Genomic DNA, 16,100 nt, shown 5'->3' with positions numbered 1-16,100 from the left:
AAAGTTTGAATACAGGCCATCACAGTTCATATGTGATCGAAGAACTCTGTGCCACAACATGAAAAGAGATACATTTAGAAAGATGATTGAAAATAAAATGCCAAGTTATATGATCTAATTTGTAGTATATAGTTTTCAGAAACATATACTGTGTGAGAAGGGTATTTGATCTAGAAAAGGCAGAAAGACAAGACAACTAAAGGGATAAATACCTAGTTTAGAATAAACCGTTTCCCAGTCACATCCCCAAGGACTATGAGCATGGTTGCTGAGAGAAAACAAGGCTTTTTCCATCTCCTAAGGATCCAGTGCAAATTCTGGTTTTCTGTTACTATTAGCAGTAAGCTAGCAAACTGCTCCCTATCAATCAATCATGCTGATCAACTAGCCAGTGGGAAAACAGAACAATGAAAGGTTCCTTGTGGTCTATAAGCTGTGGGCTGCTCATCCTTGGGATGTAATATTTATCTATAGGACAAGCATTTGTCAGTCTGAAGATTATAGAAAAAAGCTAAAAGGAGTGATGGAGCAGTGGATATTTTTCCCTCCCAAATATTGGAATCACTTCCTGAAGTTGATCAGAAGATTTAGGACTACAAATATTTAACATAAGGACGTTTCTATGGCATGATGGCAAAGGACTGGTTCAGATCCTTTTTGAGAATAAAATAACAGAACTAAACTTAGTATTCTAAATATATCACCATTATAGATTTATATAATATTTAATATCTACTTTAATTTTGCTGATAATTTATCTTTAGGTGATTTTTTTTAAAGTGGAAGATTTTATAATCTGTTCTGTATAGCACATGCAAACCCAGAAGAGTCTAAACTCATGGTAAATGGAATCAATATACATATTCTCTATTCTTACACAAAAAATTACTGTATGGTTCATTGCACCATCCAGAATAAATCTCATCAACACAGTCAACATCAGCTCAAGCTCATGCTCCAACCCAGATAACAATTTGAGGCCATCCATATTCATTTTAATTCTGTGCTATTAATTTCTCAACTGCTCCTCCCTAGCTGGGGGTAATACCAACACTGAATTACCTGGGTAATAGAAAAAAAAAAAAGCTTGGCTCTATGGTAGATGTCATCAAACACCATCTTTGTAACAATATACTGAAAAAAGTAATGGTAGAATACAAATCTGAAAGTTGGTACTTAGGCTAAACATCCCCAACATGGTGCATTCCAGATATATGCATCCCATACTGACTGGGAATTCCGGCACATCTGGATAGCACCAGATTGGGGAATGATCCCGTAACTACTGATACCCATGGCTAGAACTCAGTGTATCAAAAAGCTCAACTTTTCACTGACATTTGCCAACCAGGGCAGGTATGAATCCAGCTAACAAGATGCTTCCCAATTATACTCAATAAAATATACCAGAACTATCACTACTATCATATTTAAAATAACTTTCAAGCCAAACTTATTTTTCCTTTTTCTGAATAAGACAGTGTACAGAATGGTTGTTCCTGTTTATTCAACTAATTAGAACTTTCTTCCACTAAATAGTTTATAGACAGTAGCACAGGTTTAATTGAAGTAGCAGCTTAGCCTTAACCCAGTACTGAACCCTAGACAATCATCCAGTTCTTCTGTAAATACATAACCAAAGGATGCCATAATAAGCCTTGCTGAAGTCTTAGATTCAGTATGTTATTTTATGTAATAGATCAATAGAAATGTTCCTCTGATGTTCTGTAATCTTACCAATACTTGTCATTTCTTCAAGATAATCTGCCTTTAAAACTTGTACACCAATAGTTTAAAATTACTCAATTCCATGCCAGCAGAAAATAGTTCCTAGTGTTTGGCATACAGTAGGCAAAGCTGCAAGAAAAAATATCCAACTTAAAGTAGGAATTAAAGGGTCTCCTAGCATACTCACCTCGGCTTACTGCAGTTATCTAGAACAATGTTTGAGAAACTTTCCAAAATATTTGAGAAAATTTTGGTGGGTGACAGTATAATATATTAATGGAATTCCTAATTGTCTGGGATCTTTCCCCTTGTAAACAAATATTCCATATCAGAAACTTTTGAAATACTGATGCTTTTATGACCAGGGCATATCATGTTTCAATCCTGCTCCTGCTCTACTGACCCCAGTCTTGTCTGTCACTAGAGAGTCCTATCTGGTATCATAGCACAGAGACACAACATCAGGTCTGCAATAATCCAGGCGATCACTAGATAGCAGCAAAGAGATCAAGTATTAACTCTTTAATGTTAACTGTTGCTTGTTCAGATTTTTGCAGCCCAGATACCTAAGTCCACTCTTTAAATAATTTTGTAATAAAACTTTATGATTATGTTCGGTATTTTGTTCACTGCTTGTCCTGCTAGGCACAAAAGAAAAAGAAGATATCACTATCCACCATAATAATTAAACACAGATTTAAAAAGGAACTAAAGAGGTATACCCTCAAAATGCATTTCTGTGCTCTCTGCTGTCTTCCACTTCCAACAGCTAACTCAGTTGGCTGTTAATACTGCCTTCTCCACCCAAAAAAGACATTTATCCTCTAAGACAAGAAACTCTCATAAACTCAGCAAGTCTAAAATGTAGTTGGCTAAAATGATGTCAAGGTGTGAAACCTAGAGAATTAAAGTATATAGTACCTCTTCTGCTACGCTGCATCCTTATATACTAGGCTGATCACAGAAGATGCTCTCATTTTTTTTACTATTTAATCTGAAAAGCAGAACACTCTGAACCCTGCATTCAGTTTGTATTCACTCTGTATTCACTTTCCCCATTGTGGAAAGTGGTGTGCAATTTGAGGGTCTTGGACTCACAGCTCCTGCTCAACGAGTAGGTGGCAGCTGTGGCCAGGAAGGGCTTTGCACAGCTTCCTCTGGCATATCAGTTGCATCCATTCCTAGACTGGGAGGCCCTTCAGATAGTCATTCATGCCCTCAACACCTCATGGCTTGATTACTGCAGTGAGCTCTACATGGGGCTGCCACTGAAGAGCCCACTGGAAGCTTCAAGTGGTCCAGAATCCAGTGCTGCAGGCAGAGATGGGCATGCCTTGGTATGCCCATGTGGTACCTCTGCTTTGCAAGCTGCACTGGTTTCCAGTCTGCTTCTGAGTGCAATTCAAGGTGCTGGTTACGGCTTATAAAGTTCTGCATGGTATAGGGCTAGGTTACTTGAGGAACCAACAATCTCCTGTGGTATCGGCCTGGGCATTTCAACCTGACAGGGTTGGGGCACTCCAGGTTCCTTTGATTAGGCAGTGCCATCTAACAGGACCCTGGAAGCATGCCTTCTCTGCTGCAGCACCTGCCCACTGGAATGGGGTTTCCTGAGATCCAGGTGGCTCCCACTTTGATGCTGTTCTGGAGGGCTTTAAAAACCAGTCTCTTGTCCCAGGTTCCAAGCTAGAGGGTTGGAGCCCTTTGCTGGGTATATGTTTGTTATTGCTGACTGGATTCGCCATCTTGTTTACTGTTTATTTTGTTTTTACCTTGGTGGCCAGCACATAAGTTGAAATAAATACTGTACTCTATTCCAAAAACTGTGAGGGTACTTTGTTCATCAACTCTCTGGTGGCCCAGAAAATGAACAATAAAGTTGCTAATAGAATCTACATAGAGCTAGTTTGATCTGGTGGTTAAGATGCTGAACTAGGACCAGACAAACCTGAATTCTACTCCTGCCTCAGGCGGAGAAGGCAACTGGTAACTTTGGGCCAGTCATTTCTCTCAGCCCTAGGAAGAAAGAAAGGGCAAACCATTCCTGAAAATGTTGCCTAGAAGATGTAAGGACATATCTATGTGGTGACCATGAAGCAAGGCTGACCCAAAGACAAAAAAATATATACAATATATTGCAAAATCTGATATATTTTCCCAAATATTCCAGATTCGTTCAGAAATGAATATTTGATAGATTTTTATCCCACCTTTATTATTTTTATAAATAACTCAAGGCAGGGAACATATCTAATACTCCTCCCTCCTCCTATTTTCCAAACAACAACCCTGTGAGGTGAGTTGGGCTGAGAGACAATGACTGGCCCAAGGTCACCCAGCTGACTTCCATGCCTAAGGTGGGACTAGAACTCACAGACTCCTGGTTTCTAGCCCAGCACCTTAACCACTAGACCAAACTGGCTCTATATATACCTTTATGACTAAAATTTATCTCAAGTATATATTAACATGATGGAAAGTAGAAATGAATACACACAGTACACTGTGCAAGGCATCTTCATAAGTACCACTGAGTGCTTCTTTACACTCAAAAGGTGACTGCCATGATGTCTTCCATGAATTTAAGTTCCATCATTACTGTCCTTTATAATCATAGTCTATCATCACCAGAACCTAGCAGAAGCAGGCATTTCCACTTGACTTGTTTGAAGACTTAACACCAAGATTATCATTCAGGCTCCTGGGAACAGCAACTTAGTAAATAACGTGCTTGAAAACACCAGGGATTTGCCTGAAATGTTCAACCTATTCAAGAAGCACACAAACTTAATTTAGGAATATAAGCAAGGAATGTTCTTCTTTTCATATTTTTAATTTGATTCCAACCTCATCTGCCATACTAAATAGTGACTGGCTTTAAATGAAGAGCTCTTATGTATTCTGCGCTAAAATCAAATTAGACTGTGAAAATTTACACACAGTTTTTTGTTTGTTTTGCACAATTCAATCCAGTTCAATTATTCATGTGGCATAAGCTACCACCCAGGATACAAAAATCCAACTCTACAACCACTGGAGGTTGTATTTATGCATATTTCTATTGAAATTCATATACATTTTCACTGCCATAATGGCTAAGCATTTTTTTTGATGAAAGCAGAAATCTTCAGGATCTTGCTTTCTCATATACCTTTCAAAAATTCTACCTGTAGGTAGGATTACAGCATTCTCACTGTGATGAATACTTCCTTGTCACGTATCAAACCCTATATGGATACTTTCATTATGTGTAACAAAACTTTACACATAATGCAACCTTTAACTGGAAACAATTCTGACAAGAGTTAGATCCAAATTTAAGTCATTTGACCAGACTAAGTGAAATCAATATGATTCAAATTAATCATGAATAAAGACCCACTGATTTCAGAGGATTTTATTTAAATGTACTTAAGTCTAGAACTGAAGTATTTGTTTTAAAGATGTAAAAAATATACAGACATCCTTGAATCAAACCTGACTTCCACTAACTGCATAGTTTCTAGCAACCATACAGGTATCATTGCCTTCTTCTGGGAGGCATTTTGAATTCCCAGTCTAGCCTGAAGCCCTATTTCCCTGGTGGTCTCCTGTCTGACTTCTGCCAATTAGCAGCCATAATTCCTGATCAATTTTTATATATTACATTCAGGAAGGATATTTTACTTCCTCATCTAAATGTACCTGGGACAAAGTGATACAGGAAAATTTTAAATCCATTGTTAAAACTAGTGCAGAAGAACTTTAACATCATTTGCCAGCCTAAAAAAAGACTAGGGACACAAAGTCAACCACTGCATGACATACATGAACCACAGTATGCCTGCTCCCTTCCTTTCGTGTGGTCACAAGAATGACTATAGTTTTAGTCTAGCTAACCATAGCTTCTTGTTTCATATGAACTAGAGATTCTGGCTTAATATCAATTATAATTATTTCCAAAATAAGCCATTTCAAACCACAGGTTAAGATGCTGGCTTTCTAATTTACTGTAATTAATGTGAACACGAGAGCTTTCAGTGGCTAACTACAATCAAACTAAAAGCCATACAAACCTATTCTCTTGAGGAAAAGAAATAGAAATAAGCACAAGGCTTCATAAAGTCATGCACATTACAATAAATCTTGGTTTATCGTGACATTAAGTATAGTCAGAGTAGCTTCCTTATGTTCATGTTGATGTAGAAACATGAATTCTACAAGGATTTAATGCAAAGGTATTTTTCGAAATCTTCTTTATGCTGTTATACCTATTATGGCATACAAGTCAGAAGAACAAATAAGTGTGTAAAATTCAGCTAGTAAAATGGAGGAATGTGAGGTTTGTGTACCTTTTTAGAGTATGCCTTATTGAAGAGTAATATTTTGTTTGGATTTATTATTTACCTTTTTAATGAAATACTCACTGATTGAAGTCTTAAAATTGTCTAGCCCTAATATCTGGATTGATGACTAAAAGCTGCCTTTAGCTCTACAAGTTATGTATTAGCCAAAGTTAATAGTCAATAAATTTTTCAGTTTCATTGATTTCAATGGGATAGAGATAACTTTCTTCTCTGTTGAAATCAATGAGATTTTCTAAAATTAATATATTAAATGCCAATCAAACTGCTACTCAACCTTAATTTAAAAATATTTTTAAGACAGCTATAAAAAATACAGATTTCACAATTTTCTTGAGTCTGCTTTGAAAGCTTACACAACTAAATCCATCTTTTTATCTTCTGATGTCATAGTCAAAGCCAACTTAAGCAGCATTTCATTATTATGAAAAAAGTACAGTTACCTTTCAGATAAAGATGTCCCTCTAATCAATCCAGAGGGGCTGACCAATCCTGTGAAGAAATAACTCACTATTATGGAACAGCCATTAAAGCATTTCCCAGCACCATATGCACTGCAGTTAAAAGATACCGGGTTAAACAATAAAAGGGAAAATATATCAAGTATTTTGATTTCATTTAACTGATCTGAAGAATCTTCTTCTGTTTGCTAAGTCAACTCTATCATTCCCTCATTAGAAATTCTTTTAAGCTGCAATTCTATGGAGAAATAGGTATCAGTAAATTCCATTTTCTATGAGTTACTTCTGAGTAGGCAGGAACAAGGTTGTTTTGTTAGAAATACAAATGCTTTAGACTGCAATCACAGAGGATACTTAATCACACCTCTACATCCATTTATTAAAATTAGCTGTTTTCTTCCAATACAAGATGACACTTCAGGGAACTTGTTACTTGCCAATCTAGAAAATTCTAAAATTTAGAGCTATAGCTATTTCTACCAAGTAGCTTTTCCACTAATATCCTCCAGCATTCCATAAGCAGATTGATTGTATCTCTAACCAGGTCTCAATCAACTAAATCTACATTTAAAAAATCTGGATTATCTAAAAACTGACCACCTCTTCACATACAACTGTCTTTAATTGTACACAGGAAAGGGACCAATCACATCATAAATATATCTATGTCTATTTTGCTATGTATGTACCCAGAAATACACACACACCTTTTCACATTATTTTTCCTGCAGAGAAAAGATACCCTGAACCGTGTTAGAGATTACTGTATGTGATACAACCCTTAGCTAGTTCTAATTTACTGAACAGAAATGTCATCATAAATGTTCAGCCCTCACAACTACTTGCATCATTAAAAAAAAGTCAGAAACCAATATGAAAGTGACATTAAATGATGTTCAAATTAGTACTAAACCTCATTGCATTGGGGGAGGGATATTGTAAAAGTTAGTAAGAACCAATAATCTAAGAACTTGGAAGGCTACAATGAGAAAAGCCTAAAAGCAGTCAACCCAACTCCTTATAATTACAATTCAGTTTGACCTCTTAAAACCCCCTTACCTGTTTAAGAGTTTTATACAGCAGTTTGCCATGGGAACACATAATTTGCAGAACACAATCGTTGCATCCTTGGTTGATAAGCACCTGCTGCCTAGCAATCATCCTGCATGGATATAGGACAGCGCTAGTGTTCTTTATCCACAATAGGTTAAGCATTTCAAGGCAACCAGAGCAAGCTTGCATTTCAAGATGTCTTCCATCTGCATGTCAAATGGCAACTAGTTAATTCTAAGAGACTTGGGAAACAAATGCAGTTTCTGCAGCCACGATGCAGGTGCAGCACTGTTCGCTTCCTCTTGATCTCTGGTGATGTGTAGTCAACTCTGCCCCGAAGTCTCCTGCAGCAAAGAGTTGTACTCCTGCACAGTGGGAACAGCTTTCCAAAGCTCAAGATCCCCAAATGCAGGAAATATAGCACATTTGTCAAAGTTTCACCACTTTTTTTCCTCCTGATATCATCAGTACTACAAACTAAAAGTTTGCAGTGGTACCTACAAAACGATCAAGGCTGCATGCACGTCCAAGGTGTGTAGACCATTTGCTTCAAAATTGGTCAAGTAAGAGCACCAATACCAATGGTACAGGTTTTAAATGACAGCACTCTAGCTCTCAGGAACTCTTCTTCCATTCAGAACTACACCCAGGACTGCGTAACTCTGAAGAAAAGCCCCTGGAGGTGGAGGAGCTCTTCAACTGTGTCTGGAAACGCGCTACCATTTAATTTTTTATGAGTTATTTTCTTTTTTTTTTTCAATTTGGTGAAAAGGTTATGAGCAAGATGCAAAGCAATTTCAAACTTTCTTCAAATTAAAACCAGAACTAAGGCCAAACAAGTTAGGTGAACAAAACAAATCAAGAACTTAAAATTCAGGAACTCCAGCTCTTCAAAATCAACAAAGTCCCAGATCTGTACACTGTTCTGAGACTTAAGATGCTTTCCCTGCTTCTTGCATGCCAGCAACAGCACCATTTCCTCGTAAAGGTGAGGAGATAGCAGCCATTGATCCCCATTCACTGTACACAAGGGGACACAGCAACACAACAGACTAGATTTCTTCAGATCTGATACAACAGGATGGTCAATATCAAAGCGTAGGTTTCCCTGTTTCTTGTCTGAGACCCACAACTATCAGATCGAGGAGAAGGAGCAGCAGCAGCAGCAGTAAAGTACCCCCACAGCTGCAAACAAAGGGGTCAAAGGTTTGTAGTCAATTCATTTCCAGGCAGAAAAACCACTTTCCTCAAAAGAAACAATTTATTTAGAATGAAACAAAATCAGCTCGACTGTGAGCGCATGTTTTGAGTGACAGCTATTTTAAGCTGTGTGAGCCATAAAAAGGTTTTTTTTTCCTTTACTTTTGCAGAAATCTTGTGTACACAGCACAAAGCAAAGAGGTCAATTTTCCACTTAAAAACATGGGCATTGGCATCACAAATAGCAGATACACAACTTTTAAAGCTGCCATTTTAGTAAAATGCACAAATACTAAACAGATAAGCTTTCTTCCATGAGGCCCATGTAAATTCCACATAAGCCAACGCTTTTCTTCGCAAAGGTCCATTAGAGTTTGGAATCCCTTGTTGTCTTCAGCACTTCACTAGCCTTGCTTTCAGGAGGAAAGAAGAGGTTATTCAGTACAAATGTTTACAACAGATCTGTCTTCTCCCTACATTTACAGATAACTGTTAGAACTACAAGGCTATTACTCAATGTTCTAGGTAATGTCTGAAAGCACCAAATCACCCTTCACTGGCACAAAGCTTTTGAAATGAATTAACATCTGTATATAAATGCACGGACAGTAGTTCAGGAGGTTAAAATATAGGGTACAGATTGAAAAAATTCAGCTGTACTGCTTAAAAAAACATACAGGAGAAAAATCAACTGAATTTTCACAATTCACACAATTTCTCTCACTTTCAAAAAGTCAACCCAAACAAGAACATGAAATTTAGCATTCTGTTTGTAAGTATATTTTACTCACATTGCTATGTTATCTCCAGCTGCAGACTCATTAGTTACTGGAGAAAACTAGCTAAAAATATGCATCAGAATCTCTCCATCCCACATCTGTGTGCATTTTCCTAGTTTTTCCAAAATACTTTAGTTTGGATACTATAATGGGAAATATGTATCTTCAGTGACTGAATAGCTGGAATAGCTAATATTGTTTACTCTATAGGGGAAAAAATGGAAGGCAAGGAAATCAACATACATCAAATTATTTTACAATGATTTCTTCATTTTCCAAGCCATTCAATCAGGTACCCTACATGGATTACTCTTTCTTATGCTTAAGCAGCTACCTTTAACTTTTCCATTTTTCATCAAACGACTGGCCTTTCAGATGTATTCCTACATTCATTTACTCTTAAAAAATAGTCAAACTCCTACTACTTGCTTAAATTACCTAAGGAAGGTTTCTTCCTTTCCCCCTTATATATCTTGGGAAGAAAAGACCCACACAAAATATATTAGCTTTAAAAATGCTAATCTTGCCTCCCAGTGTTCTAACTTCAACAATCCAAAACGGGAAGCAACTGTATAAAACACAAAAGTGGATCCCAGTAAATGAGGTAGCCTTAAATTCATGCTCCACTGCCAGCCAACCTGGTATGATGAACTGTCAAGATGCATAGCCCCTGGCTAACAGTAAAGGGAAGCCCCCAGTCCCTTAAGTTTCCAATTACAGAATTTAAATTCTAATGACAAGCCAGTTAAGATTTTCCTATCCAGCCCTACAAAAGTGGCATTAAGTGACTCTCAAGAAAAGACATTCTCCATTCTAATGTTGTAACTCCGGAAACAAATTTCTGAACACGTGTAGCATTCAAATACACATTGCTCTTACTAAAGCTTCATAATGCCATATACAGAAGACTACAATCCTCTTTTTCTATACAGATGTGTAGCAAAACTTAACTTTTGCTATGCTGAACTTTTGGCAGGTTGGCTGAAATGAAGAAATTGCACTGCTATTGTCCTAACACATATACAAACAAACAAAAAGCCTATAATTAGATGCTATAGCAGTTGTAACTAAGTGCTATGTCAATGTTGGTTATCATTTTAGTCTAAATTGGACTCCTAAATTTTTTTTTCTTTCTATAGCTATCAATGGACTGTCTTCTTTTTTTAAAAGCAAAAACTCTTAAAGGTTTGGAAAAACTGAACTGCCCATTTCATATAACCTTTACCCAGTTCAAATCATGACAAGAAGCAATGAACATAATTTTCATTTAAAATAGAAAAAGAAATCCATGGTGTAGATTTTTCCAACACCAATTCCCAAAAGTTGCCTAAAATGCCAGTATGTTCCAACAGTTTACTTCAAATTCAAGTTCTGTAGGATTTTTTTTAAACAAAGGAGAGTATTGTATATCAGTATGCACACTATTGCTGACAAGTTTGATTTCTGAATCTGGCCTTAAAGATTTTCAAAAAGTACAAGGGTGGCTTTTAAATTAATATGTTAGTTCAACATAGAACAAATTTCTTCTCCAAATCAATCCACTAAGAGAACTCATTATGTATGCCACCAGCATTTGACAAATGCAATAATATGGATAACCCAGTAATATTTGTGTTACACAGTATAGGCAACATAAATCTGTCTTAGTGACTTTGCCTATAATAGTGGCTACTGAAATTTAATTGAGTTCATAGTTCCAAGTTTCTTTTATTACAAAACAATTTTCAATTTGTATGATTTCGGTATTGTGGGATTTAGGTTACTGCACCCACAGTATCAAAAAGTGAAAGGGCAAAGTAGTTTCAGAAGCGAGGCTCCACTTGAAAAAATGACTTTAGGAACAGCACATTTCTCAATATTATTTCACTGAGCAGTGTTTCACTAAGCCACTTTTCAACTAACTGTACTTCTTTATACTTGAGCAGTTTACACCACATGAGAAACAATATTCTTTGTTACTGTACAGTGGCTTTGCAAACTAACAGAAATACTGGACCAGAGAAGAGATCAAGCAATAAAGCCACACCTTTAAACTGTTGGGTTTTTTCTGCCTAAGCCTTATCACGTATTTTTTTTGAACAACTGCTTTTAAAGTCTTGCTTTCAAACAAATTATGTTCTTTTAGTAAACTGAATTGTTTCCCCAACATTTAGAAATACAAGATGAATGCAAAAGTGTCAAGATTAAAACAGTGCAAACCAGACTATAAAACCTTGCATAATGCCTATTTCAGGTAATATTTTTACCTGAAAAATATTGAGCAGGTAATATTCCTTTCTATTTCCACAGGGATAAAATGATAATTGAAATGGTTATGTGGCAGAACTTCTAAAAAAAAGTTAAGTGCCATCTTTGAAAGATGCATTTCCAAGTTATACTTTGGAATTCATTGTGCCTATTACAATTGGCATTGGGCAATAAGAACAATGATACAAGTAACCACCTGCCTCTTGAATACAAGATGTTCATGGGTTATAGTAAAGCTCTCAGCTTTTATCATGTATTACAACTACAACCCTTAAATGCATACAAGTTTAAAGTATCAACAAAGCAAAATACCAGTTAGGAGCACTCTTTGTGGGTATGCATTTCTCTGAATTTGGTAAAAAAAACCAAAAAACTGAAAACCCAAGTGGAAGAAAACTACAGTGCACCATGAAAGCTTAGTATCAGCTGCCTCAGGGGACTCAACCAGGAATTAATTCAACTCAGTTTTACATTTTGTAAGCTAGGAATTATTCTGAATTCAAGACTATAGTTTTTATGGAAGCTGCAGGGCTCAGTGGGCAATTCTCTCTTTTTAGGCATATGGCTCTGAATGAACCATGAATGTTTTAAGTATGACAATTTAGAATGTAAGTGTAGCAAAGAGTTTTTATACCTACTTTAAAGTTGTGAAATGAACAAGGACAAGTTAAAAGCTAAAAAAAGAAGAGGGAGGCAAGCTTGTTCAATGTTTCATATTTTAGTGAAAGCAGACCATCCCTTCTTGCTACACTGTCACTAGCAAAACAGCTGAGGGTAGCCTAGTGAACAGTTAATATATTTGCTCTCTAGAGTTTATAGAAAATAAAGGGAAAATAACAGTAACTACAGATCTAAAATTATACTTAGGGAGCTGGCTAAGGCTTAGCACCTGGCAGACACTGGAGGAGGGGGAGTTGTATGAAGCAGCAGGATAGAGCACAGAAAGCATTAGGGCTTTAAGATGCACCACGAACAATGATCATGACCAAATAGTCATCCTCTGATTTAGCCAGGGCCTTGGCTGTAGAATCCAGGAACTGCTGAGAAAAATCACAGGGGGGGAAAGCATGCAAGACCCCACTGTTTTCTTTGTCTTTGTTGCCTCCTACTGGGAGGCTTATCACTCCAGCTGCCTGTTTTTGTTTAAGATAGGACACCAGGTTTCTTAATGGCCGCTGGGTAGAGGTGGTATTAGCTTCACCAGCCCCAGATGAGGCACGGTTGTCTGTGGTACCAGGCACAGCAAGGAGAATAGCATATCCGTTGGGCCCTGCCACTTTGATACGGCGGGTAACTTCATCCAACTTGGGCTGGTCCAAACGAAGTCGCTGTGTGATCTTTAGTTGGGCCACTTTGCCGCCAGTTGTTCCTTCCACCAGGAGATTGCTAGCTACACTGAGGTCACCTTGAAGTAGGTGCATGTTTGATGGAAAGTTGCTGTTCTTCAACAGAAGCATTCCTTGCCAGGCTAGGCAGAGTTTGGTAGACGACCCCGACTTTGAGGTTCCATCCTGCTGCTGCTGCTTTTGGGGTGGTTTCAGCCGAGATCCACTGCTACCGCTCCCTTCGGAAGTATGCTCATCCTTTTTAGCTGGACTCTTGCACTCTTGGATGGCAGCAGATGCAAGCGTGCGATGTTTTCTTTCTCTTTCTACTGAACTCTTATGCTCCCGCTTCTCATTCTGGCCTCTCTCCAAACTCCCCTTACGTGGCTCTCTGACTGGGGAAGGACGATCCAACAAGAGTAAGCGAGAAGAGGGCCGATCTGTATCAGTACTATAGCGGTCTCTAATCAAGCCTGTTTCAGGACTATGATCTTGAGGAGATGCTGCAGCAGGGCAGTGACGCTTGCGAGATGAAGATGACCGTTCACTATCTGGTGATCGGTCCAAATGTCGACCCCCATCCTCCACTAGCCTTCGCTTCCTAGGTGGGTCTCTATTACTGCTACCCAGCTCCCTTTCCCCACGAGTTCTTTCTAGAGACCAACCATCTCGACGCCGTTCCAGACTTTCAAGTGCATCATAGACAGTTGCTCGGTTGCCTCGGTCCCGAACTGGAGGTGGAGGAGGCACCCATTCTGTCTCAGCATACAAGTCTCTGTCACGATCTCCATAGAGCAGTGGGGAAGTTCTGTCCCGAGCACCACGGAGTGGATCTGGTGGGGCTCCACGATGTGCTCCAAAGGCTGATGTTTCTGCTACCAGCTCATAGTGAGCAGGGGGTGGAAGTGGCAATGGCTGCAAATACGGCTGCTGATACCGATGCTCAGTGTCAGCAAAGTCCACACGTAGGCGACGGTCTGGCCCACCCAAAGGAAAACCACGCATGTGGGTACAAGCAGCTTGCGCAGCATCCAAACTCTCATACTGGATGTAGGCCCATGAGTCACCTTTACGATAATCAATGGTACGAATAGTACCAAAGCGGTCAAACTCCCTGGCAAGAGCAGCCAATGGTACCCATGGTCCCAGACCACCCACCCAGAGTCGTGTGGTGGGGGTTGCTTTACCATAGCCAATTTTTATAGGATTACGCAATAGCACTTTCCCAGACATGGCAAGCTTAGCTCGGTGGGCCATATCCAAGTTCTCAAACTTAAGAAACCCATATGTGCTAGTTTGACCTCGGGTTGGCCTCTTAATATCCACTTCAGTGATAACCCCAAAGCGATCAAATGCCCTCCGAAGGTCTGACTCTGTAACTGATATATCCAAATTACCCAGAAATAGGGTGCGGTTAGCTCTCTGGTCATCTTCGGGACTGATCTCTTCTTCAGTGGCTGTTCCTGTACTACCAACCCCACGAAATGCAGCAGCTGCCACTCCTGCAACTCGATCCAGACTGTATGCAGGCCTTACGCGATCATAGAAACCACTATAGTCTCGTTCTCTTTCCAGCTCCCGAGGCAGAGGTGGTGGGGGCAGACGACCCAGGGCAAGCTGCTGCAATCTGAAGTCTCTGTACCCTAAGCCTGCCCCTCCCCCAGCAGGAGAGAGGGCCCTCTGAGTAGCCCCAGTAGCAGGGTGCCTGATAGTTGCAGGTGCTGCCCCCGCCACACCCACTGCTGTGGCCCCATAGGGAGACTCCTTGTCCAAAAGGGCGGGGGAACGGCTGCTGCGTCGCCGGCTGCTTCCCCCTCCGCTGCTGCCGCCTACATAAACGGCCTCGATCTTCAGCGGCCGATGGTACAGGACCAAGCGGCCGCGAGCATGCTTAGCAGCCCGGGCATCCTCAGGGCGGCGGAAATTGACAAAGGCCACCCGCTCGTCGCCAGCCCCAGTACCCGGGGGAAGGCGGCTGATCTTGACACTGACGTCTCCGAAGCGCTTGAACTCGTGGAAGAGCCCGTCTTCGATCGCCTCGTCGCTCAGCGCCGAGCCCAGCTCGCTGATCTTCAGCGTCTTGTACTCACTGCTGCTGCCAGAGTCGGAGGGGGGCGCGCGGGAATCGCCGCCGCCCCCGCGGCTGCTGCTGCCACGCGAGGACGAGGAGGACTCCGCATTTTTGCTACTGCTGTTGCTCCCGCTGTAGCCGTGGCGGCTGCTGCCGCTCCCAGAGCCTCCCAGCGCGGCCGATTCATACTCGCGGCTGCTGGCCCGACTCGCCTTTTCCAAATGAAGGCTCCGCCGACTACTGCCGCCACCGCCCTCACCCGAGCCGCCGCCCGCAGATTTCCCACCGCCGTTGCTGGGCTTCTTACTGCTTCGCTCGCTCCGCGCCAAAGAAGAATCCTCGCCACCGCGGGACCGTTTGGCCTTGGCGGGCGAGCGCTCCTTGCCCTTCATGGCGGCAAGCGCCAGCAAGAGGGAATCGCGCGCGGAGTATCGCGCCTCACGCACCCTCCGCCATCTTGGAATCTCCTGCAGCCTGGAACTCCGCCCACTCGCCAGGTATTGGACAGTTTAATCGCAGCACATCGCGTTCATTGCACAAAGGACCTGTCGGTGAAGAAAAGTATAGAATCTGAAACGCGCAAAGCTGCGGAAACGGAAATCCCGCCTTCCTACGCTGCTTTCATTAGGCGGTTGGATGATGAACCAATCACTCATCAATTTCTTGAGCAGTAATGGTCCGGATTGGCAGAACCTCCATCCCATTGGCTGAAGCAGGAATCCCAGCTCTTTGTTCCCCCCTCTAAGTGCTCATAGACGGTTTTCGCTGAAGGCCTCAGTCTCTCCCTGCCGGTCTGAGCCTCCGCAAAAGTGCTCACACCACGTGGAACCCTTTGGGTTTGACAGACGAACGAGATGGCGGGGCAGCGGTGGCCTCAGTTGGTCGTTTGTTCG

The 16,100-nt window shown here is 40.6% G+C and overlaps 1 protein-coding gene across 1 annotated transcript; it reads right to left on the bottom strand.

The window, feature by feature from the left end:
* Positions 1–8,827: 8,827 nt before the first annotated feature.
* RBM15 (RNA binding motif protein 15) lies at positions 8,828–15,664 on the bottom strand. The gene has a single exon (XM_063297738.1). The coding sequence runs from the start codon at positions 15,597–15,599 to the stop codon at positions 12,768–12,770; it is 2,832 nt and encodes a 943-aa protein (XP_063153808.1). The 5' UTR covers positions 15,600–15,664; the 3' UTR covers positions 8,828–12,767.
* Between the last annotated feature and the right edge of the window lie 436 nt (positions 15,665–16,100).

Source organism: Candoia aspera, chromosome 3 (assembly GCF_035149785.1).
Source record: "Candoia aspera isolate rCanAsp1 chromosome 3, rCanAsp1.hap2, whole genome shotgun sequence".
NCBI lineage: Eukaryota > Metazoa > Chordata > Lepidosauria > Squamata > Boidae > Candoia > Candoia aspera.
Note: the sequence above shows the minus strand (reverse complement) of the source record. Positions and strands in the feature narration are given on the sequence as shown.